The following is a 27353-nucleotide window of genomic DNA, read 5'->3' as shown; positions in this document are numbered from 1 at the left end:
AGCCGCATGCAAGGCAAACACCCTACCCGCTATGTTATCACTTTGTCCCATAAATATATGTACATATAAGAACAAAGACATCGTTTCTTTTGCTTTTGTTTTGGGGACACATAGTTCTTAAAACACAAAGCGAAATGGGATCATCAAACTAGAGATTAATAGTAGTGAGTTTGTAAAAACTGTCTTAACTGTTACATCTCACACGGATATTACTAAAATCATTATCTGAGGTTCTGCTGTGCTAATTAATGCTAGTTGAACCTTTTGTATTATTGTTTATACAATAAGTTTGGTGGGCTTCTGTGCAACTTTCCCATCAATTTATTACAAGTACTGAGTTGACTATGAAAGTAATATACAGCTGCAAAGTAGAAGATCTATAGACCTTGAGCAACTTGTCACTTGAAGTTCGTTTGTGAAAACTGGGACTTTGTATAAGGCTGTCAGGTATGTATGTGGACTGCTCTGCTTTCAGGGGAAATGAGGAATCTGCCTGCCCCCATTCTGAGAAGTCCCCAGAGTTCTCAGCCTGGACCAGTCCACCTCGGTAGATTTTGAAGTATCACATTCTTTTAGAGACCTGGTATTGGGCCATTTCAAAAATAATTTTTTAAGTATTAGTTGTCTGTCATACTCACGGAATAGTGTTTGTTTTCACTTTCTCATATGATAGCTTTTCAAACCAATGTCATCCAGCAGATGAAAAGAAATACTGTTTAGAGTACACATGTGTATATTTGATATATTCTAAAGATACTTTTAGATACTTTTGAAGTTGACTGCCTATGAAAAAGAGAATGATGATACATTTTATAATGTAGAAAATGCCTTACAATGTTAAGTACATCTCATGGCAGCATTAGTATTACTAATTGACGTTATTAAAAATTGGTATTTTCAGGTTTTTAACTTTAAAATGCGAAGATCGCTTTTGAACACTCTGGTATATTTTCTGTAATATAGTAAATTTAGTGCTTTTATATTAATTTTTATGCTTTCTTTAAAAATCTTTGCCCACAATTTAAATTAACTTCAAACATATCCCAGCTCATTCAGCTAATAAACTGATCCCTCTAGTATTAAATCACATTAGCATTAAATGCAAGTGGAACTTAAGTCAGATGCAATATTATGTCTATTAATGGAAGCCAACTCTATGTGGCATGTGTTATACTTTAAAGAAAAAACAACTGAAAAAAGATTATGATAGAAAAACTAAAAACTGAATCACCTCTGAAATAAAAATTTTTATCGGAGGGAAATGTTATATATTAAGGTATAATAAATGGCAGAATATTTTGCTATTTTATTGCTAATGACATGAAGTCAGAGAAAGGAAATTTACTGTCTCATTTAAATTACATGAGATAAAAACAAAACTACTGGCAGGGTTTTGGTAGAAGAGGAAAATGGAATTGTCATCTACTGTTGGTGGGAATTTTATCTACCTTTTGGGAAAACATGATAGAGATTCCTCAAAAAATTAAGAATAGAGGACTACATGACTCACTGATCCTACTTGTTCCTTTCTTCCCACAAGCTGCAAAACTTTTTTTTAACACATGTTAAAAAAGGATATGTTCAATCTTATATTCAAGGATATATTCAACCTTGGGCTGGAGCGATAGCACAGTGGGTAGGGTGTTTGCCTTGCAAGCACCAATATGGCCAATCTGAGTTCGATTCCTCCGCCCCTCTCGAGAGCCCGGCATGCTACCGAGAGTATCTTGCCCACATGGCAAAGCCTGGCAAGCTATCCGTGATGTATTCGATATGCCAATCACAGTAACAATTGTCACAATGGAGACGTTACTGGGCCCGCTCGAGCAAATCGATGAACAACGGGAGGACAGTGACAGTGACAGTAATATTCAACCTTATATTCAGTGTGACTCAGTACAATTGCCAGGTTTTGGAAGTAACCCAAGAGCCCAATGACAGAAATGTGGATAGTGAGGTTGGATAATGCAGAGTGACATATATATAATATTCATATATAAATATATAAAGTATATATATTAGCCACAAAAAGATGAAATCATTAATTTTTTGCAACGAAAACTGAATATCTTAAGTGAAGTAAATCAGAAGCACAAGTTCAAATACCAGATGTTCCCACTAATCTGTGGAATTGAGCCTAACTACTAGAAATGGTAGGTAGAAAAATCAGACAAAACACTGGCTAAAGATTAACGAAACAAAAATGCCAAAGAAAGAGTGAAATGGAGTCTTGGATGCCAGAAATAGAACATGTAGGGAACCTTGGGCCACTCAATGGTGCATTGATTGAAGAGGTGATGTTTCTCCATATATCTAGAACACTAGATCTTCTACTACCATGAGCGTAGGACCCAAAATACAGCAATAAACTTACAATTGTGCTGTCAGGCAGTCAGATTGGGGAGTGGGGGGAAACCTGCGGAAAGCAATGGAGTGTTGGGGGTGTAGAGTGGTAGGATTGCATGTGAGAATAATGTATGCCTGAAAACCCATTCTAAACAACTACATCCAAATAAAAGAATAAAGGAATCCAGAGATTTACTTATTTACTTTCTCATTCATGGTTTTGGGGTTACTCTTGGTGATGTTTATGGGATCATGTGTTGTCATGGATCAAACCCTGCATCTGGCATTCTAAGCAGTCCACTGAGCTATCTCTTCATCCCCTTACATTTTCAATCAGGGAATCAGTTGTGTATAAAATCATCTAAATATTTAGAAAGTTTTAAAAGGTCTTATAGTTATTGAGGCATAGAAAGTCTAGCAGCAGGGGCTAGTAATGCTAGTAATCAGAATTTTTAGTAGAAGGCTAACTTCTATTTTCAACCATTTTGTGTAGTATGTTTCCTTTTTAAAAATCATTTTTTATTGAGGCAGCAATGGGTTAAAGAGTGTAAATGCCTATAAATTTTAGGGGCATAATGTTACCAACACTGCATGCATAACTAAATTTAAATTTTTTCTCCTTTACTTCCCACAGTACTCTTAGTGTTTACTTCCTTCACCGCTGGCAACCTAAGTTCTGTTGCCCAAATCTAAGGGATTTCAATGAACAGTCTATTCCCTTGTTTTATTTTATTTAGCATATAATAGTGAGGTCACATGGTATTTGTTTTTTATCTGACTTATTTTGCTTAATAAAACATTCTCTAATTCCATCCTTGCTGTATCAAAAGGAAAATAATATTTTCTTGCAATTGTAGTTTATTGTGTACACATACAACATTTTTATCCACTTACATTTTTATCCACTTATCTGCCATTGTGTACTTGTATTGTTTCTAGAATTTAGTTATTGTAGATAAAACCACAATGAACATAAGGTGTGAATAAATATTTTAATGTTTCTGTGTTATTGGTATAGTCTCTATTTTCCTCTGAATATCTTCAAGTACTTGTTTACATACACACACATGTGCATGTGTGCGTGTGCATACACACACACACACACACACACACACACACACTTGGGATGTTGGGGTCTTGTAATGCACCTTTCATTCGCAGGGCCTATTTTTGGCATTCATGAGTGAGCACTGGCAGTGCCTATTGGACCACATATATGTATGGAGACTGAATCTGACCAAAGCAGCCACATGCAAAGGAAGTCCCTTACTTCCTCTACAGTCACTTCAGCTCCTATTGCTTCTACATTTTAGCAGGAAATTCTCACTGGTGAGAATGTATAACTCCTTATCTTAAAGTCCATTTCTCTGATAAAGGGACATCAGAATATCTTTTTTGGGGAAATGTTTTATTCTCCCAGTTTTTTGATGTGATTATTTATCTTGTATTCTTATTGAATCAAGTGAGTGATCTTTATATCTTGCATATTTGCCCTTTGTCAGATGTATGGTGTGAGACTATGTTAGATATATTTCTATTTTAGCCACAGGGCTTTTTCTTTTCATATTGTAAGGAAGAATATTTACTGTTTTGTGGGAGGAGAGCTCAGTACATTTCTACTAAGCCAAAGTTCACCCACTATTCATTTGAGGCTACTGTTTACTTATAGATTACTTGTTTTATTTATCTGTTCAGTGATAAGATTAAGGTGTTATAGAATCTCTTGATAATATTGTGATACTCTATATCTCTCTTCAGAGTTATTAGTAGCTTATTTATAACTGAGTTGTCCCTTATTTTTGTGTATCTATGTTAATAAGTGTCAAGTCCTTATGATGTATTGATCCTTAATCAATATATATTTATCCCTCCCTGCTTCTTATTACCTTTATTTGTATTCATTTATACAGTTTTTGCATTCCCAGATTTAATCTTTTTCTTCCCCCTCTTCCTTTTATTGCTTTTAGCTTTTTAAAAAAAAAAATTTGGTTTTTGATTTTTATTGATGCTGTTGCAGTGGGGTTGTATAGATTCCTGGCTGCGGTGCTGCACATTTCAGTTTTGTGCACTAGGGGGTCGCTCTCTTTGGTTGTAAGTTCATGCTCTCAAATGCCAGACAATGATTACGTCTCTGTGTTTGTGTGTCTATAATGCTATTGGGAGAGTTTGCTATATATGCCCTATGATGCTGCAGCACCAATCTCTAGGAGAATTGACTCTGACTTATGGTTCACAAATGCTGGTGATTGACAATGGCTGTGGTGTCAGTGTGTAGTGGGCTGAGGTAGTTACTGGGAGTTCATGGTGATGAATGCTGAATAGCAACTATACCACCTAGCAGAACTTGTTGTTACCAGATTGTTTGTGTTTGTCAGTACTTCGCAGCAATTGTAGTGCCAGGATCACTTAGATCTAGAGAGTGTAGTGTGGTCAGCTGTTGCACTATTTGGCAAGGTCTGCCCATCAAGTTTTAGTAGCCCTGCCCTGTCACTGAATTTTCAGGTCACTAGGTCACCAATACTTGCCAGCTCTCAACACTCCCTTTGCCCAGGCCTCCTGGATGAGCGGGCAACATATAGGTGAGGAGCTGGGATTAAGCTGAATCTAGGTTCTTAGTCAAAGAGCCTGAGTGCTGTAGAATGAGCATGGGCATAGAAAACAATGATTTTCTACCTGCTAACTGCGTAAACATTATTTCTTCAAGACCCAAGAAGATCTTTGACACTTCTGGCTAGATATGGAATAACATGACTTGGGAAAACCAAAGATATTTGACTGAAGTTGTTCTGAATTTATTGTGGGATGGGTTCAGTGTACCTCCAAGTTTGTTCTCAAGATGTTTCTAAGATTCATCCATGCTGTCTTCCAGCAAGATTGCAAGAGGCTGTTTAAGTGAAGCTTACTCTTGCTCAAATGCTGTGTTCCTTGTAGTCTCTTGCCTGTCATTTCAGTATTGAAAGAGTATAGTTCTACAACTGTACATCATGGTGTTTCACTAATAAAAATTTAAAAACAAAAAAGAAAGAGTATAGTCATGAATATGCAGTACCTTGATTTCAACTCAACTTCCCCTATGCTAGGGTAAAATACTGTGTCTCTCTTCCCTTTTAGATCTCTCTCCCACTCTTGTCCACTGCTCCTACCCACCCCGCTGTTTCCCATAGCATAATACAGCTAGTCCTGGGCTGATTGGGAGTTGTCTCAGTTCTCCTGCTCCATTTTGGGGGCAATGTCAGACAAAGTTCTGAGTGTATTATAATTTTTACATAGATTTTACTGTGATTACAGAATGCTGCACATATTCTCCCTATATGGTTATCTTGGCCCCACTTCTTTACAATATTTTATGCATATTCAAAATTAATCTTGGCATAAAATTCAGTGTCATTTGACATACTTTTATTTTTATCCATATAAATTAATTTAAAGGTCTTGAACAGATGAGAATTTTGTATAATTCTCCAGTGGGACTAATGCTTTGGCAGTTTCAGCTAGTTCTATGAGATGCAGATATCCTAACACCATTAAGATGTGACTGAATAAAGTTCAAGTAAAGAACAAGGAAATGTGTTACTTCAAAAAGTCTAGGACAATACCAGGTAATGATGTGAATACAAAGTTGTTCCAGTGTTATTCCATCTTGGAGTGGGAGGCAGTTATAGCCATAATATCGAGAGAAAAAGTTTTAATGTTATTTTAAATTACAATAAATCAGGAAAATTAAACAACATACTAGATAGTGTCTTTGATAATTTCGTTATAGTTGAGAGGGTTTTTATGATTGTTCATTTCCTGCATGGTTCTTGAGTAAAACAAACTGTCAAACAAGTCATGATGTTTCCACATAGACATGACTTCCAGTAATCTAATGTGCTACCAAGTTATACTTCAGCTGTGAATCTGTGAATTCGTCCCCTGATGTATTTCCCAGGGGATTTCTATTATCTCTTAGGGGGACTTTTGATAGAAACAGGGCAGCTGACAATACACAATTGAAATGCTAGATATTACCTCAGGTACAGGTAGTCTGTGTGTTCAACTAAAAGAATATCTCTGTATGCTAATTAATGTTAATTGCCCTTTAATTCTAATCCTGTGTCTGCTGTTAGATAATGGTCCTCTAATTTGGAGAGATTTTCCACTGCTCTTCACACCAGGCAGCATAAACATGAACACCTGTTGATAGAGTTTATATGCTTCATAATGTAGTTAGTATACTTTGATAGCTAATCAGCTTCAAGTGGGATTTTTTGTGGGATGCCTTATGAAGATGAATCTTAAATCAACCTATTCCTACAGTTAGATCAGTTCTGCAACATCTGTTACTTAAAATACATAGATTCAGTTGAATTTCATCTACTTTAGAGCCTATTGTTTGGGTACCAAGTACTTCTTTTAAATGGATTAAAGCTGTGGTGTTATAAAACACCAATAAATAGGAAAAACAAAAGTATGTGGAACAAACAATGACCTAGGGTATATTATAATTTAAACTGTAATTCTTTGATTTTATGACATTTATACATTTAAAAAATCTTACCAGTTTTTTTTTAATCTTATAAGTGTGTTTTCTACCATTATTTTCCCCAGGAATAAAATGTAAGATATTATGTAGTAAGATTTAATGATGTGTGCTTTCCATTAATTTGGGCTTTTGCAATTATGTTTATATTACTTTTAAATTATTGTTAAAATGTTTTAATTTGCAGATGCCTATTTTGATGCTTTTACCTTAATTGCATTTTCCAAGCCCTTCACAAATATGCTGTAAAATTCTATTCTATAGTTAAAAATAGAAAGCTGTATAAGTTAATTCCATGGACAAATTTTATGTTTATATTGGTTTTTCAAATATGTGACTGAAATATCTGAAACATATTTGTATATGGGGTTTTTGTTAGTTGGTATTATAAACAAACACAAAGGTGAATATGCACCATGGAAGACACATACTAATTATAAGCATGATGCTGGATATTTTTGTAGAGCAAGATTACACATAGGAGTAGAACACATCTAGAGAGAAACCAAATACCTTGTTCAGAGTATACTATTCTTTGGAACTGCCGAGACAGTGACAAAAGGATGATATAACCCACACCAAATTCCTGCAAATTCGAATAATTGCCCTTATCAGTTACAGGATGTAGGAGTGAACTTCCTAACCTTCCCTTCCTTTATCTATTTGAAAGGTCAGTAGCAAACAGTGTATGATATAGTGTACTATATTCTCCCAATTACTTAGTCTTTGATTTTTAAGTTATATTTTATGAACTGTAATGAATTGAGAGTGTGGTCCATATTTCAAAAAAATGGTATTGTTTCTAAAAATTCTGCGAGGTTTTTTCTTTCTGCATGTGTGATAGAATCTAATTGTTTCATATGTTTGTCGAATTTATATTGCTTTATTGCCCTTGTTGGGCTGGAGCAATAGCAGAGCGGTAGGCCGTTTGCCTTGCATGTGGCCAGCTTGGCTAACCAGGGTTCAGTTCTTCCCCATCCCTCTCAGAGAGTCCGGCAAGTTACCGAGAGTATCTCGCCCATATGGCAAAGGCATTGTGACGTATTCGATATGCCAAACACAGTAACAAAAAGTTTCAAAACGGAGACGTTACTGGGTCTGCTCAATCAAATTGATGAACAACGGGAAGACAGTCCTATACAGTGCTATTGACCTTTCGGGTAAGAGTAGAAACTTGCATTATTATAGGTTTAGAGTGTAGGCCTAGATTTTAATGATTTCTCTTATAATTTCTGCTAATAGAAGTTTTATTTTCCTTTGATCATGCTGATCAGTAAATATGGACCTTTTAAAAATAATCTGCATTGAATTTACTATATTTTAGAGGTAGAGTTGTATTTTGAAATATTAAGATAATTTGATATACCTGTCACAATTATCTATGAACAATATATAGACTATCCATAGTCTTTTCATCTTCAACATCTGTAATTATCATCATCATTATCATTTCATCCTGTTATTCGTCGATTGCCTCGAGCAGGCCCCAGTAACATCTCTTTCATCCTAGCCCTGAGATTATATTCAAGGTTCTTTAGGAGAATGAGACCCATCATTGTTACTGGTATTTGGCATATTTGGTACGCCACGGGGAGTTTGCCAGACTCTGAGTTTGTCAGACTCTGCCCTGTGGGCAGGCTACAATCAATAGCCTGCAAGTTTGTCCAAAGTAGGAATGAGATAATAAGATGTCATAAAAAGATGTCCTGATAAGATGTTCCGGAGCTGGATTTTATAGTCTCTGAGTCTTGGCCTTTGATGGGATTACACGGCGCCAGGGGGCCAGGTGGTGGGTGTGACCCCCGCCTACTGGAATTTGGAGGATCTGGGTGGAGGATGCTCGACTCCAATCCGAGTAGGCTTGGAGATCTCGGCCCCGGAACCCGCGTGGATTTGTCCCTCTGCCAGTACCTTCATGTGTGCGGAGAGTGGTCTCAGCATGGTGGCGGCTGGTCCTGGAGGTCTTCGGCTGCCGGAGCCCTGGTCGGGGCGGGGAGGAAAGCTCAAACCGCTCCCCTCCAAAGGGCCCCGGCAAGGAACAGCCAGGCGCGGGGGCAGGAGACTGCACTGTTCTCTGTAATTATTTATTTTTAATTTTTATTAGTGAAACACCATGAGGTACAGATGTAGATTTATTAATTTTTATGCTTGGGTTTCAACGATCAAACACACATCCCTCCACCAGTGCCATTTTTCCACCACCACGGGTCCCAGTATCCCTCCTACCCCCCATCTCCCCATCCTCTGTGGCAGGGTATTCCCTTTTGTTCTCTCTCTCCTATTGGGTGTTGTGGTTTGCAAAAGAGGCATTGAGTGGCAATCATGTTTGGTCTGTAGTCTACTTTCAGCAAGCTTCTCCCATTCTGGAAGAATCCTCCCAACACCCTTTATTTGGTGCTCCCTTCTCTATCTGAGCTCTCTTTTCCCCGAGAATGTGGAACTGGCCGCCAAGACATGGAGTAAAACTCCTGGTACTAATCTTGGTCACTCTTGGGTGTTAGTCTCGTATTTTGTTACTTTATGTTCCCCAGATGAATGCAATCTTTCTATGTCTATCCCTCTCTTTCTGACTCATTTCACTTAACATGATACTTTCCATGTAGTACCGTTTGTAAGTAAATTTCATGACTTCATCTTTTCTAACAGCTACATAGTACTCCATTATGTAGATGTACCAAAGTTTCTTTAACCAGTCATCTGTTCTCGACCACTCAGGTTTTTTTCCAGATTCTGGCTATTGTAAAGAGTGCTGCAATGAACAAGCAAGTGCAGATGTCACTTCAACTATACTTTTTTCCTCTCTGGGATATATTCCCCAGTGTGGTATTGCCGGGTCAAATGGGAGCTCGATTTCTAATTTTTTGAAAATCATCCATACTGTTTTCCAGAAGGGCTGAACCAGTCGGCATTCCCACCAGCAGTGAAGGAGGGTCCCTTTCTCGCCACATCCATGCCAGCACGGACTGCCTTTGTTCTTTTGGATGTGGGACAGTCTCTGTGGTGTGAAATGATATCTCACTGTGGTTTTGATCTGCATCTCCCTGATGATTAATGATGTTGAGCATTTTCTCATATGCCTTTTAGCCATGCTAATTTCTTCGTTGAGAAAGTTTCTGTTCATTTCGTTGCCCCATTTTTTATGGGGGTGGATGTTTTCTTCTTGTGGAGTTTAACCAGTACTTTGTATATCCTTGATATACAAGGATATATATACAAGGATTGTTGCATAGAAGGTGAAAGCTTTAGCCCCTTTATTGTCTCTGTGACATCCACTATTTTTAATAGACAACCTTAGTAAAGCAAATGATAATCTAATCAAAGTGATGTATGATCTTACACCAGCAAAAATAGTCTACCATCTGTTTAGAAATAGTAAGTTCTGATAAGGATGGGTATGGAAACAAAATATATTCTTCTGCTAGTATTAATAATTGTTTAGTCTCCTTGGAAAATGGTTTGGAAACTTTTTGAAAAATTAGTGACAGACTTTCCATGTCTGTCATGGATAGCTTGCCAGGATTTGCCATGCGGGCGAGATACTCTCAGTATCTTTGCCTTGTGGGCAAGATACTCTTAGTAGCTTGCCCGGCTCTCCTAGAGGGGTGTAAAAATTGAACATGGGTTGGTTGCGTCGGTTGTGTGCAAGGCAAACGCCCTACCGTTGTGCTATTGCTCCAACCCAGAATGCAACTCAGCTGTGAAAAAGATGAAACCTTGCAGTTTGCTGCATCCTGGATATAATTGAAGTGTAACGTTAAGTGAAGTAATTCAGAAATAAAAAGGCATAGCAAATGATCTCATTCATATGTAAGGAAGCAAAGCAATGGATTGAATAAACCCCCATGGGAATGAGTACTGTAATATGGTCACTAGAATTATGATTAGAAATTGTTCAGTGGGGCAAGGAACCTTCACATTATGTATTGTGGTCATTGGATACTTTGTAGAGAAAGATCAGAATCAGTGAAAGTGAGAGGAGGAAGGAGAGAGGAGGGGAGAGGAGATTGTTCTTTATGAGACATTCTGGTGTCATTCTAATGCTGGTCAGTCTTGCTGAACAAAGTGATCTTTCATTGTTCTTGGACCACCAGTGCTAATCTGGTTAGATAAGGCCACTAGAGTCACATCTAGCGGTGCACAGGACTGCCAGAGTCACACCTAGCACTACTTCATGGACCTGAGTTTCCAGGAATTGAACTCGGCGTTGTGCAGATTTCTCTCTGATTCCTCCTTCTTCCCTATCTTAAGTTATCTGCTTGTCCTAGGATTGTGTATTGAATAATTAAATAAGTATCATGGTTGAGCGTCATGTATGTTAAGTGGCCAGGAGCTGCTTCTCACCCCAGCTTGCAGCCTCCACCAACAGACACAAGAAGGAGGAAACAGGGCCGCCAGGCTCATTCGTGACCAGTTGCCATTTATTCCAATCTGTACTGTCGTTTATAACATTCTCCTGGCGAACCAGTTCCAGTCTGAGTAAATTTCCCATAGCATTCTCACACTGCCCCTCCTCTCTTCCTCCTGTTCTCATGCTACTCTCCCTGTGCCCAGTGTTGCAGCCTTATTCTAGAGCCCAACTTTAAACATTGGGGTTAGCCACTATACCTAGGTCAGATAGCACAAACAACATATGTAAAGTCCTTCTTTTCTTCTGGGGAAGCTCATCTAAGACAAAGATCTCTTGTTAGAAGATCCTCTCCAGGGTGAAATTTTATCTAAGGCCATATTTTTCCTTTCCTTAGTCGATAACCATTTACACAGTCACCTTAAATTTACTTCTTAATAATCGTTCTAGTCATTTTGTATAGACTCAGTAAGGGATATATTAAGTTTAAAGGGTGGTTTTCCTGGGAATATCTTGCTATAGATCCCAGAGTACAGTCCTCAGGCCAGATTAGTCCTTCCTAACCATAGTAATGCCCTTGTCAGGTCACTTCTCTTTGGGTAATGACAGAATTCATCCATGGACGTGTTCTTAGATTATTTTAAGTTTGAAGGCACTTATCCTGTCCTGTTTCAACGCCAGGGTAGCTTACCATTTGCCCTGGGTCCAACCAGATCCTTCATCAGGATCTTGCTACTGGGTTTTGCTTAGTAACGAAGGGCAACTGAGGTTTAAGTCGAGTAAATATGACAGATGTCCAGGAGTAAATATTATTTGGAGTAATTTAATTCCCATGTTATAAAAGCATAGCATTAACTGCCTTCCTCTGCCTGTACAAAAGGACATTGCACTAAAGTAAACAATCCAAAGGATCTAAGGAAAGGAGAAGAGCAAATTGCACTTTCAAATACAAATCCAGAATTCTCTGAAGAATTTGACTTTTCAAGCCACAGTTTCTGTTTAGGGAAATGAGTGATTAACAGATAGAGAAAGCAAAGAAAAGAGAAGTTAAATATGAATACCAAAACAATGGGAGTGATTTGGGAACATTGTGATGTGGGTGTAACCTAATAAACCTAAGCTCCTTTTGGCAGAGGAGAAAGCACAAATGTTAGCCTACACAAGTGGATCATATTTGCAAATCAATTTACATATTTGGTGTTTAATATTTTAAATAAGCAATCTTATTTACACATATTTTTTGTTTTTTTTCATAGCTGGGTTAACAACTTTGGTCATGAAGGCCTTGGACTCTTACTGGATGTACTGGAAAGACTTCTGGATAAGAAACAGTAAGAATAACATTTGTAATAATTACAAAAATGGGAAATTTTTACATTTAGTATCATAACCATTTTATTTTTGTTATGCAGGCAAGAAAGTATTGATAAGAAGAATCAGTATAAGCTTATTCAGTGCCTCAAAGCATTTATGAATAATAAGGTAAGTTTTATTTCTGCCTCTGTCACAAAAGGTGACAACTTATCTAAGAGTATGAGAGTATAAAAGATAGGACATTCATAGGTGTTTATTCAGTGTATGAATAGTTCCATATAATGCAAATCATCATGAATTTCAGTTAAATATTCACATCTTTTCACATAATGTTTATTATTAGGTTTTTATACTCATACAACCATGTCTTATTACAAATTGAATCATTTTCTTCTATGTTTGTAGTAAAATTGGAGAATACTTTTTTCTCACAGATTTCATATTCTTAAAAATGAAAGAAATAAAGAAAATCCAAATCTATGTTTTGAGTTATTTGCTAAAATTGATGAACAATGGGAGGACAGTGACAGTGACAGTAAATTTTCTTTTATGTTCGAAATGGTGTCAGTGAGTTAACATACATGTATTATCTTTCTGCAGGGGCCCGGGACTTTAGGAATGACATTTACCTTTCAGGTGGCTGGCTGGTGTTCAATCCCAGCAAGTACATATGGTTTCCTGAGCTTAAATAGAATACCTTAAAACTGTATTTTACTTTTGTGTTAGAAACAATTTTCCTTACATACTTATATGTAGGGCTGGAGTGATAGTAAGGCATTTGCTTTGCAGGTGGCCAACCCAGGTTTGATTCCTCTGTCCCTCTTGGAGATCCCGGCAAGCTACTGAGAGTATCCTGCTTGCACAGTAAAGCCTGGCAAGCTCCCCATGGCATATCCGATATGCCAAAAAAAGTAACAAAAAGTCTCACAATATAGATGTTACTGGTGCCCACTAGAACAAATCTATGAACAATGGGAGGACAGTTCTACAGTAATTCAATGCTGTTTATATATAAAGAACCACTGCCTTATTTATAATTTTATAATTCCCTATAGATAGTATTTTGATTTTTCTAGTTTTTATTGTTTAATGATTTGGCATTGGTTTTTACAGTATTCTAGAATAACAGGAGTTTAGCTTCTCAGTTCTATGTCTCCAATTTTAAACACTTATTCTACTATTTTTCTAGTGCATTCCTCCCATCATTTAATATCTTTTTATTCATACCTACCACTCTTTTCACTTTCCTTGTGTTATGCAGCATAGTTTACACTATGTCTGAAAGTAAGGGTTTTTTTAGTAAGCAAAAGTTATTAAATATAATTAATTTTAACCAAAGCATAAAATAATATAATGTGAAATATATTCATTAAAATGCCTTAGATTATTCTTTATTAATCTATAAAGAAATTATGAATTTTCATAACAAACTATGCATACTGTGCTACACATCAGGTTCTTAGTGAACATTGTTTCGTCAAGCTCAAGAAAAGTCTCTACATTTAGGAAAACAATGGAATAATGGAAAAACTGTACTATACCTGAAATCAAGAGCTGTATTTCTTATTTTAGCAGTAACAAATATAAAATTCACTTGAAAATCACTTTACCTTTATTTATTTCTTTTTCTGTAAAATTGTTATATAAGATTCCCCTTTGCAAATTCTAGTTTACTATTGTAAATTCTAATAGCTTTCCAGGATACTGATAAAAAGATAATTAGAATTGTTGCTGTGGAGAAAATCATGTTAGTGAGACTTACTGTAGAGACATTCCCAAAGACCTAAGTCAATATGACAGTTCAAAATTAGTTATTACTTAAGAATTTAACGTTTTTGTGAGACAGTATGTTTTGATTTTCATAAAGTTAAACTTCGATGGCATGTTAGTTTTTAACAAATAGGTGCTAAGAAAAATAAGTTAATAGGCTTATGAAACAGTAGATACACATACACATTGAAAATAATACTGAAATATATCTAGTTTCTGTTTGTTTAAATTGCCATAAAGAACAGAATTTTTATGTGAAATGAGTTAAATATAAAATTTTACTGGCCCTGGGTATATAGTTTTATAAAATATACATAGAAATCAAATAGATACTGACAAAAAACCATAAAGAATGTATTTTAAAACAAGTATTAAGGGTCTGGAGTGATAGTACAGCAGGTAGGGCATTTGCCTTGTAAGCAGCTGACCCGGATTTGTTTCCCAGCATCCCATATGGTCCCCATAACACCTCCAGTAGTAATTCCTGAATGCAAAGCCAGGAGTAACCCCTGCTCATCAATGGGTGTTACCCAAAAAGCAAAGCAAAAAAAAAAGAGTATTGAAAGTTGTAGGTCATAATGGGGGGTTTCAGAATATGAAACCTTAGTTTGTGGAATAGATGTCCACATATTTTGTATTTTTTTCTAGATATATATCCATTGCTCTGTATGACTATTTTTTGTTCTGTTGCTATATTTGACTTCTATTCACTTCAATTTTGTACTATAGTTTGAATTTAGGGAGTATAATACCTCCATTTTTTTTTCAACTTGTCTCATACCCTCTTAAGCTGTTTACAGTTTTTTTATGGTTCCACACCAAATTTAGAATTGTATGTTCTATGTATTTGACAATCACAGTGGGCAGCTGTAAGGAAAGATGAAGTTAGGAAATTTGCTTATAAGTGGATGGTCATGGAGAGTATCATGCTAAGTCATGAAAATATGATGCAGAAAGAGAGGATCAGACATAGAATTACTGCACTCATTTGTGGATTATAAAATAACGTGATATGAGACTGACACCCAAGGATAGTAGACACAAGGGCCAGGAATATTGCTCCGTAGTTGTAAGTTTGTCTCATGAGCTGGGGAGAAGGCAGCTGGAATAGGGGATCACTAAGTCAATAATGGCTGGTGGAATCATTCAGGCTGGGATATGTGTGCTGAAAGTAGATAAAGGACCAAGTGTGATACCCTCTCAGTATCTATATTGCAAAACATAATGCCCAGAAGTAGAGTATGGGGGAAGTTGTCTGCTATAGAGGCAGGGGAGTTGGAAAAGGGGGGTTAATACTAGGGACAATGGTGGAGGAGAATGTACACTGTTGGAGGGATGGGTGTTTGATCATTGTATGACTGAAACTCAACAAGAGTGTTTTGTAGCTATCTCTTGGTGATACAATAAAAAAAGAAGATTGCTGCTGGTATTTTTAGATAGCTATAGGAATCAAGATTTTTTAAATCTTTTAATTTTTTAATTTTATAAAGTAGTTCACAATATTTGATTGCATTTAATGTTCAAACACTAATCCTACCACCATTAATCCTTCCCACCACCATATTTTGGATGTTTCTATCCCAAACCCCAATCCATACCCCAAAGCAGAACCAAAAGAATATATTTTCTATTGTTTGTTATGAAAAACCACTAATGAAAATTTTTAAAAATTAAAGAAAAAAAAGAAAAACCACTAAAAATTCTATAAAAATATTCTTAGAGGAAAGAGTATGAAGATTGTTGTATTTCACCCAGAGGACATTAAACCCTTCTATAAGAGATTACTAACATGTTTTTCAAGGTTGAGGTTTGTGTGTCAGCAGTCACCCCCATAAGCAACTTCTGGCTAGTGCCAGATAATCTCATCATTGGCCACCATTTAGATCGCATGTCCTCTCTCCTGAAAGGGAGCATAACATGACACGTGCCATAACCATGCTATTGGGCTTTTTCACTCGGGGTACCCGGAGAGGGATGGAGGAAACTCCTCCCCGCCCCAAGGGACCCAGGCACTGCAACCAAAAACCTCCAGAACTCTACTGTCGCCATGTTCACAGGCTCCACACGCTTGGGCCCAGCCTCACCCATGCGTGAACATATTCCTGGACTGCATGGCTGAGTTTGTGGCTGCGCTTCACTTCATAGGACACACCCTACTCATACTACAAGAGTGCCGCACCACATTTGATGTGGTTCTAAGTAGGAGACTGTGTAATCACCAGACAACTGGGAAGCCCACAGCTCTCTGTTGCTACCTTCGTTTGATGGTCTCAGGCCACGCCCCCACCTGTGATGGCCGATGCCATGGGCAGATGAAGGAGGAAATGGGGGCCGGGCTTGTTGGTGGATCAGTTGCCATTTATTCCATTCTCCCAAGGTGCTTGTTTCAGTCTCACTAAGATCCCCATTCCCATCTCCTCCTGTCCCCCTTGCTAGTCTCTCCATGCTCCTACTCGCCATCTTGGTCTCTCTATAGTTTTTCACCAACTCCCAGCATTGGGGTAGAACCACACCCAGGTCCAGAAGCACAATCAACATAAGAAAGCCCTCCTCTCAAGGGTGAAATACCACCTATTTTGTATTTCTCCTTTCCTTGGTTCAGCACATTTAATTAACATTTTTATCACCATCTTAATTCTACTTTTTAATATTAGTTATTTTGCATAGACACATAAGAGATACATTAAGCTTATAACGTTGACTCTCCTGGCGACATCTTGCTACAGATCTCAGACTACAGTGCTCAGGCAAGATTAGACTTTCATAATCCTAGCAGGGTCTTAATCTAGTTGTTACTTTTTGGATCATGACAGAATTTATCCATTACCATGCTCTTAACTTATAATTAAGCATTATGACACTTTGGCCTGGCCCCTTTCAATGCCAGGGTATATCACAACTTGCCCTAGGTCCATCTAGTCCCTTGTTGGTACCCTGCCCTTGGGGGGCTAGGAAATAAAGGAAACTGAGGCAGATAGCCCGGAGTGAATATTATTCGGAGTCAATTAACTCCCAAATTACAAATTACAACTAACTCCCAAGTTGAGGAAGCAGAGCACACAGAAAGAGGTTACAGATAAACAAAGCGAAATGGGATTGTGCACCCAATAAACCTAAGCTCCCTGTGGCAAGGCAGAAAGGACAAACCAATATTATTCTACAGAGGCGACCAATCTCAGAGGGAAACTCACAGATATATATTATATATATGTATATATATATATTACAATATATTTTTATAATAGTTATCTACCCAGTGCATGTACATTGCATGGCTTAATTTTTCTTTGTGTCTTCTACTTCTTTAAGTGATAGCTTAGGTTGTTCAGTATACTTATCTTTCACCTACTTTGTTAGGTTTGCTTCCAGGTATTTTAATGTTTATGCAATTGCAAAGGGTATTTTTCCTCTAATTTTCCTTTTTTCCCCAATTAATCATTTGCACATAGAAATGGAGATTATATATATATGTATTAATTTTATTTATTTTTTATTTTTATTAGTGAAAGACCATGAGGTACAGTTGTAGACTTACAAATTTTTGTGCTTGGGTTTCAGTTATACAATGATCAAGTACCCATCCCTTCACCAGTGCCCATTTCCACCACCACGGGTCCCAGTATCCCTCCCGCCCCCACCCCCCCATCCCATCCTGCCTCTGTGGCAGGACATTCCCTTTTGTCCTCTCTCTCCTATTGGGTGTTGTGGTTTGCAAAAGAGGCATTGAGTGGCAATCATGTTTGGTCTATAGTCTACTTTCAGCATGCTTCTCCCATCCTTGGAGGATCCTTTCAACACCCTTTATTTGGTGTTCCTTTCTTTATCTGAACTCCCTTTTCCCCTAGAATGTGTGGCTGTCCTCCAAGTCATGGAGCAAAATTTCTGGTACTAATCTCAGCCACTCTTGGGTATTAGTCTCGTATTTTGTTACTTTATGTTCCCCGGATGAATGCAATCTTTCTATGTCTATCCCTCTCTTTCTGACTCATTTTGCTCAACATTCGGAGAGCCCGGCAAGCTACCGAGAGTATTCGATATGCCAGACACAGTAACAACAAAGTCTCCAATGGAGATGTTACTGGGCCTGCTCGAGCAAATCGATGACCAACGGGAGGGCCTTTACCTTTACCTTTACCTTGCTCAACATGATACTTTCCATGTAGTACCACTTGTATGTAAATTTCATGACTTCATCTTTTCTAACAGCTACATAGTACTGCATTGTGTAAATGCACCCCCCCCCCCAAAAAAAGACCTCTAGTCGGTCGTGTGTGTGTGTGTGTGTGTGTGTGTGTGTGTGTGTGTGTGTGATGTCATCCCAAAATAGTGAGTTTTGCAATTTCTTTCTCCATTTGGATTTTATTTATGTTTTTTTCTTGCATAATGGATTTGGCTAAATCTTTCATAACTATCTTGAGGAGAAATAGTGTGAGTGGACATTCTTGTCTTCTTACATATTTTCATTTTAAAATAAAGAACTATATTTATTACCATCTAGTATGATGGGAGTTAGCTCTGTAACCAGTTTGCTAAGACTGGGTTTGTCATGGTATAATCTTTGTCGTATTGACAAATGCTCCTTATAGTTCCAGTATATTGAATCATTTTATGTGAAATGTATGATGAAAATAATTCTTTTTCCAGTATGTATTTATAGGTAATACTATTTTTATGTTTCTCTTATTGATTCATTATTATTATTATTATTATTATTATTATTATTATTATTATTTTGGTCTTGGAGCCACAACCTGCAACATAAAGGGATTACTCTTGTTGATGTTTTAGGGATGAAATGGTATCCCAGAAATTTAACCTGTTTTGGTTGTGTGCAAAACAAGCACCCTACTTGATAATACTATTTATTCAGATCCTGATATATTATTTTTATCTTGAATAATTTTTTATTCCTGAAATAAATCCCAAGTTGTTAGACCGAATGAGTTTTCTTTTTAATCTTTTTGTTGTTGGCTTGTACCACTATTATGTGAGTGATTCTATATTTCTAATTTTCCCCTTGTTCTTTACTAATTTTCTCTTATGTTGTAGTCTTATTTTTCTTTTCATGGGAAAGAACTTTAAATATTTCTTGTAGAGTAGCTATGCTAGAGAAAACCTTTGTTAACCTCTGTTGTCTGAATTTTAAAAAAAGCCCTTTATTTCTCTATCATTTTTGAATGGTGGTTTGCCACAGTATAGTTTCTTGGCTGGTGTGGTCTAGTATTTATTTATTTATTTATTTATTTATTTTTACTGTTAGCATGTCTCTCCACACTTGTCTTCAGAGTTTCTTATGAGAATTCTGATAAAGGTCTGATAAAGGCATCTTTGTCACCATTGTCATTTCTTGAATAGACTTTAATATCTCTCCTTTTTCATTGACTTTTGATAATTTAACAGTGATGTTTTATGTCTTGAGAGATTATTTTGTATTCATGAATTCAGGTGTTCTCTCAGCATGCTAGACATTTACTGTCAGTTTTATCCTTAGGCTTGGCAAGTCCCGACCTATTATTTCTTTTAATATGGTCTCTGCCTTCTCATGCTCTCTTTTCACTTTCTCGTACTCCCACACTTTGACTTTTACATTCTTAATGGATTCTGACATTTTTCCTCTTAAATATATTTCTCTTTTCCATTTGAATCATTATTGTCATTTTATATTCATTTTCAGATATTCTTTCTTCTGTTAGAATTAGTTGTTATACTTTGCCATGTTAGGCCAAATTTCACTCAGTATGTGTCATAACCAATATCACTATTTGGAATATATTAATATTCTCAACCTTGAACTTGTGATCTTATAACTGTTTTAGGTATCTCATACTGTCTTCTTTGTGTTGAGATTCTAAAATTTTCTTAAATTTAATTTTTATGGATTATCTCCTTTATTTGCTATTAACTGCCTTAATATTGTGTTTTTAATTTAGCCCTGTGAAGATATGCCATTCTCTTTGAGGAATTGCCTTTTATTTTTAGAATGTTTGTGATCACAGACCTTTATTTATATAAGCCAGCTTCTTTTTTTTTCCTTTGATCGTGCTATGACTTTACTGTTATTTCCTGTTTATTTCAAATCTTGATTATGATTGATATGGGTAGGAAATTGCTAAGGAGATCAACAACTACTATTGATCAGTGTTCTCAGTGTGGATGAGTGTCATATTGATCAGAGAAAAGGGCTTGAGACCTTCATCCTTTCTATCACAGCCATTCTATTTCCTTATTTTTACCAGTAGTATCTATTATGGGCCAGAGCGGTAGCATAGCGGGTAGGGAGTTTGCCTTACACGTGGCTGTCCTGGGTTCAATTATTCCGCCCCTCTCAGAGAGCCCTGCAAGCTACTGCGAGTATTCCGCCCGTACGGCAGGGTGTGGCAAGTTACCCGTGATGTATTCAATATGCCAAAAATAATAACAGATTTCCCAATGGAGACGTTACTGGTGGCTGCTCTAGAAAATCGATGAACTCGGGAGGACAATGACAGTGACTATATATATTACAGTTCTCTACCTCTGAACCACAGCTTGTTCTCTGTATTACATCATATATATATATGTACACACATGTATCACTGTATCAATGTCATCCCGTTGATCGTTGAATTACTCGAGCGGGCACCAGTAACGTATCTATTCCTCCCAGCCCTGAGATTTTAGCATCCTCTTCTTACTCGTCTTTTTCCAATGATTGGATGCTGTTTCAGGGTCAGGGAAATGAGACTTGTTGTCATTACTGTATTTGGCATATCGAGTACGCCATAGGGAGCTTTCCAGGCTCTGCCCTTGCGGGCAGGATACTCTCTGCAGCTTGCTGGGCTCTCCTAGAGGCATATATTTATATATTTTTCTCTATGGTTTGTTGCCTACATGTATATGATAAAATTTTATTATTATAGCTTGACATTCTTCTTTGTTGAAGAGGTATTGATCATTTCCATTTTTTTCTTTTTGAGTCACATCCGGCAATGCACAGAGGTTACTCCTGGCTCTACACTCAGGAATTACTCCTAGTGATACTCTGGGGACAATATGCGATGCTGGGAATTGAACCCAGGTTGGCCGCTTGCAAGGCAAATGCTGTACCTGCTGTGCTGTCCCTCCAGCCCCTCCAGTTTTTTGAAATATTTGTAACCCAGCTTGTTTTTAAGCATCAGTATTTTTAACAGGACTACAGAGTTCATATCATATTAAAGAACAAAGTATCAAAAATATAATGTTATTTCAAATTTCAAAAACTCAAATAGTTTTGCAGAATATTTATATAATTAATTATAATTTCATTTTGGTGGTACAAGCATTTAGAATATCAGCTTACATAAACTGCTCTTTTTTTTAGTTTGGTTTGCAAAGGATTCTAGGAGATGAAAGAAGTCTTTTGTTATTGGCACGAGCAATTGATCCCAAACAACCCAATATGATGACTGAAATAGTAAAAATACTTTCTGCTATTTGCATTGTTGGAGAAGAGAATGTGTAAGTGTTTTTATATCATTACTTTATCTGTGAAAGTTATACTGGAAAATTGAATAAGTTTTATTTTTGTGATTTTTCTTTACATAATATATGTGAAATAGTATTCAATTTTATAAAATTTTGGATTGGCATTTACGTTAATATTTGCATTTTAGCATTCTTCTATTTCTTTAAAATTTAGACTTAAGGATATACTTAATAGATAATTTATCAAAATTGGATTTAAAATGAGCAACTAGAGATTTGTCCTAGTTGCTTTTTATTGGGAAAAAGTTAGGAAAGTTAGTCATTCATTAGTAAAGTGAGAAAAATCAGGTCAAGTATAATTTGACTATGTATACACACACACACACACACACATATATACTATTTGGCTTCAGCAGTCTTAACTAGGTGCTTTGTAAGCCAATGTATCAATTTCTGCAAGGTGCTGAATGTTAAAGTAATAATAGCATGTCATGGAATTTCTACTTGATTAGAATCAAAATATCAGATTTTATATCATTATATCAGATTTGATATCATTAGTAAGCATCAGTAGTAAAAATGAATGTGATAAAAATAAAATATCTGCTAAGGACATGGGATATGAAATATTCTTTTGAACATTTTGTATAGCTGTCATAACTTCAGTTTAAATTAGACAACTGCCATGGAAAGATTTTATAATATTCTGTGTTGACATTTTTATACCTTTCACAATAAAATGAATTGTGGATTACATTTTATTATGTTGCATGCAAGTTTCGTTTGAAACCAAAAGATAGACACTAAACAACTTATAGTGCTAAACCATATCTCAATGAGAGCACACCAGGAATGAAAACATAACATATGCATAAGTAACATTTTACTACTGAACATATAAAATGATAATATTAATACTATTTTAAAATATAAATATTTTAAAACATAGCATTTCCTTAGCTTTTATTGGCTCATCCTTATGAAAAGAAATATTTTTATTGTTATTAGATTTTCAATTCTTAATTTATAAAGTTTAATTTAGCATGGTATTTTATAACTGTAGATTGTAATTAAGTATTATTTGATAAGAGAAGTATGCTAGGTGGAATTCCCATTTTTTAATTCAGATACAGTTACAGTGTGATTACTGATTTTTTTCCAATAAGTTTCATGTATAATGTAAAGAGTTGTTTCTCTCACTAGAGTTTTCTCTTTACTATTTTTACATGTTTCATTCTTTATATATTTTCTCTCGTTCAATTAAAAAATAAAATGTTTCTTTTTAGATGTCATTTTGAAAATGTTTCTTTGGAATTTTGTTACCAAATTCCAATATTCTGTTTAATAACATTTTAAAATTATAAATGCTATACACATTAGCACCTGACATAGCAAACATGACATTTATGTATATCACATACCAACTATTTTTAATGGTTTAGAAACTTATTTTTTATAAATTGAATCTTTAAATATTGTATATCTAAATTTTTATTAAATTAAAGAACCATAATTTATACAGTTATTCATAGTTGGGGTTTAGGCATGCAACATTTTGACACCAATCCCACCTCTGTGTCAACTTCCCTCTACCAGTGTTCCCACAAATTTTTATTTTGCTATTCTAATAGTATCTGAACTATAGTAATATGAAGAAAGGTTTACTACTCTTAAATTTTAGTGATCCATATGACCATCATACAGAAGAAACAAAACAGGGAAACCTGAGCCAGTTAACTTCTATTTATAATCTAAAGTAATGTAAAGTAAGTAATATATGTAGAAAATATTTCTCAATTTTATTTTCTTTTTTATCTGTAGCCTTGAGAAACTGTTAGGGGCTATAACTACAGCAGCAGAAAGAAATAATAGAGAACGATTTTCAACAATTGTTGAAGGATTAGAGAATCATGAAGCTTTGCAGTTACAGGTAAGTTACTTTTTCTTTGTTTTGGCTTATAAGGGTCATAGCGATCTTTTCCAGGAATTTAACTAGTGCATTGCAATGTGCTCTCCTGTTTGAGCCACATTCCTGCATGTGTTAAATAGATAATTTTGCTTGTTAGCTAGAGTGCAGATTTTACAAGATACTATTTTCATTAGTATTTAAATAAAATACAATGCAGAAATAAAAATATTCCTGTTGGTGGCAGAAACGATAATCTAGTAGGTCCTGAATTTGTTTTTCATGTTCCTGACCCCTGTTCAATATCCAGTACCTTATAAGTCCCCAATTTTACCAGAAGTGATCTCTGAGCCCTGAGCATCCTTGACCAACCAAAAATTATTCTTATCCCTGAGTTGTTATAAATGCTTCATATTTTTGTTCATGAGAATAGCAGTATGTTTAAAATTAGAAAATTATTCAAGATTATTGCAAGTAAGATGATTATGTTTAATTTGTGGTAGATTTTATTAATGTGATAAACATTACAAAATTGTGTAATAAACACTACAAAAATTGAAACCTTAGTAATAAATGATTATATCAAGGGGCCTAATTTTTAACCAAGTATCAGTGTCCTGACAAATCTTAGGTTTGTTGAAATTCAGGAAAACTAAACATATCTCTGGTGTTTAAATAGGATTTAGAAGGGTGATTTACTTGAGGAAAGGGGTCAGTGTGGAGTTGTATTCCAATTCTTGATTAGATATTACCTGATAGCACTGTGTAGACTTAACCTAAGTATGTTCTTTAGGAAATTATAAATCTCACTACATTTTTAGATGGTTTTCGAAAATCACCTATTTTATTTATTAAATAATTTTGTTTCTTCTTTGTGTTTCAATTTTTTTAAATTTGGTGATGGAGAATAATCTCAGGTCTTTATACAGGTGAAATATGTATACAACCTTAGAAAGGACTGTTTTATGAAAGATAGTTTTTAAGTGATGAGAATTTATATTTATTGACTGTATTTCTGTTGTGAGATTCTAAACTAAACATTTCAACTTAGGTATATCACCATCTTTAATTTTCACAACAGAGCAGCTATGTTAATTACATTATAATTTCCATTTTTGTTATAAGATGAGCACAGTGAGACTAAATTAGATGTCTAAGGTGATATAACTTGTGTCACACTCAAAATTCAATGTCAGGCTTTTCTTTTTGGTTTTTGGGTCACATCCAGTGATACACAGGGGTTACTCCTGGCTCATGCACTCAGGAATTCCTCCTGGCGATGCTTGGGGCACCTTGTGGGATGATGGAAATTGAACCGGGGTCGGCAGCTTGCAAAGCAAATGCCCTACCTGCTGTTCTATCCTTCCAGCCCCTGATGTCAAAGATTTTTGGCTCAACATTCTAATTTCTTTTTTTTTACAGCATTTTTACCGTTTTATCTTCTTTGGCAACTGTTTCTAGGAATATTTTTTTTAACTTTAGTAAAGTTGTTCTAAAAAGAAAAGATGGTTTCATATTTCATTAATGTAATTGTATCGTAGTGAGCATGTTTAAATATTAAAATGTTTGATATAAATCAGGTTTTTCCCTTTCTTATTTTTGTGTTGTAATCTTTATTTTTTGTATTATAATCTTTATTTTTTCTGTTAGAGTTTGAAATTATATCAAATATAAAAATTGTCTTACACAATAAAATGCTGTAGTGTTGCAAAACTAAATCCTTGTCTAATATTTTAAGAAACTGAAATTGTTTGTGCAGGGCCAGGTGGTTCTTCATTGACCTGAGGAGACTAAGCTCTTGCCTAGCACCCATAGAAAGACTTATTTGAACAGGCATACAAACTAACAAAGCACGAGAGTCTGGCAAACTTCCCATGTCGTACTCAATATGTTGTACTCAATATGCCAAGTAACAATGATAGGTCTCATTCTCCTAGCCCTGAACATTGAATATGGCTCTTTTAAAATCTCAGGGCTAGGAAGAAGGAGACATTACTGGTGCTTGCTCGAGGTAATCGATGAACAACAGCATGATCCTGATCGTGATCTACATACTCTACATATTAGGAATCTTAACTCAGGAATCCTAGAAATCGATTCTTTATCCACTGCATCCTTGATAGAAGTGAAAAGTCTGATTACAGTGTATGATGTATACCCTCATATCTATTTTATTTTCTCACAAATATATAATTTTTTCTGACTTTAACATAGTTATATTTTGGTCATCCCCTAGATGTATATCCATTTGTTTTCTTTCTCTTTATTAAAATGTACTTGTCCTGGGGACTGGAATGTTAGAACAATGGGTAGGGCGTTTGCCTTGCTCACAGCCTACCCGGGTTCGTTTCCCAGCGTCCCATATGGTCCCCTTAGCACTGCCAGTAGTAATTCCTGAGTGCAGAGCTAGGAGTAACCCCGTGCACAGTCAGGTGTGACCCAAAAAGAAAAAAAAATAAATAAAATATACGTGTCCAGATACCTCACCTTGCCCTTAAAGGTATCATAAATTTCATTGGTAAGCCATGTATTAATATTATACTTTTTATATATTATATGATTTTGAACAGCATGGAAATTCTATGAGAGAATTAATGTTGTTATCATCTAATAGAGAAGTAAACTGAGGCTCATAGCAATTAGATCATTTTCTTAGGCTACTGAAGTAAATTAGGAAGTCAAATCTTAAATTAGACACCAAAGACTCTTTCTTCAGAGCAGATAATCATGATCCCTGTATAATGCCTCATGTTTACAAAACTTACTTATCTTAAACAATTTTTTATGAGGAGCTGTGATTTACAACACTGTTAATCATACCTTTCTTATATATATCATTCCAACATCACACCCATTACCATAGAGCCTGCCACTCTCCACCAGTGCCCCAAAAATCCCTCCCAGTCCACTACACCATATAAGATGAGTTCTGTTGCAAAAAAAAATTCAGTCCCAATAATTCATTTTTTTTCTTTTTGGGCTTTTATATATATATTTTAATTTTATTGAATCACTGTGAGATAATTACAAGCTTTTATATTTACGTTACAATCACAGAATGATCAAATAACCATTTCTCACCCTTCCCCTGCCTTCATGGCAGACGATATTCCCCATGCTCTCTACTTTGGGGCATTATGGTTTGCAATACAAACACTGAGAGGTTATCATGTTTGGTCCTTTATCTACTTGCAGCACACAGTCCCAATAATTTTTAACATTTTTTGCTTGCTTACGTTGTTTCTTTTTCATATCACACATGGAAAGAACCTTGTTTTTATTTATATATATATAGTATATGTAATATTCATATATATTTTCATAAAATGTTATTTTATATAAATATAATAAAGTAGAAATATAGTAAATATATACATATATATTATACATATTAATTGAATCACCATGAGATACACAGTTACAAAGCTGATCATGATTGCGTTACAGTCATATAGTGTTCGAACACCTATCCCTCTACCATGGTACATTTACCACCACAAATTTCCTCAGTTTAATGCCCCACCCCCCACACACACTTTTTATATTTCACTGTCTTCTTTGGACATTAATGGTTTACAATAAAAGAACTGAGAGGTTGTCATGATTTCTCCTTTATGTACTTTCAGTTCGAAGTTCTTATCCAGAGTATTTATTTCTAATTATTATTGTCATAGTGATTGGTCCCTTCGCTAACCAAGTGATTTCTC

The 27353-nt window shown here is 35.7% G+C and overlaps 1 protein-coding gene across 4 annotated transcripts in view; it reads left to right on the top strand.

Annotated features, from left to right (window-relative positions):
• DIAPH2 (diaphanous related formin 2) overlaps positions 1 to 27353 on the top strand; it is a 760781-nt gene that overhangs the window by 236473 nt on the left and 496955 nt on the right. For all 4 annotated transcript variants that reach the window (XM_056124107.1, XM_056124108.1, XM_056124106.1 and 1 more), the window contains 4 exons: positions 12470 to 12544; positions 12626 to 12695; positions 21637 to 21773; positions 23562 to 23670. In XM_056124107.1, the coding sequence (XP_055980082.1) occupies positions 12470 to 12544; positions 12626 to 12695; positions 21637 to 21773; positions 23562 to 23670 (391 nt within the window). The remainder of the gene's footprint in view (positions 1 to 12469; positions 12545 to 12625; positions 12696 to 21636; positions 21774 to 23561; positions 23671 to 27353) is intronic.

This window comes from Sorex fumeus, unplaced genomic scaffold, assembly GCF_029834395.1.
Source record: "Sorex fumeus unplaced genomic scaffold, SorFum_2.1 ptg000050l, whole genome shotgun sequence".
In the NCBI taxonomy this organism is placed as follows: Eukaryota; Metazoa; Chordata; class Mammalia; order Eulipotyphla; family Soricidae; genus Sorex; species Sorex fumeus.
The sequence above is the reverse complement of the archived record's forward strand: the minus strand, read 5'-3'. Positions and strand labels throughout refer to the sequence as shown.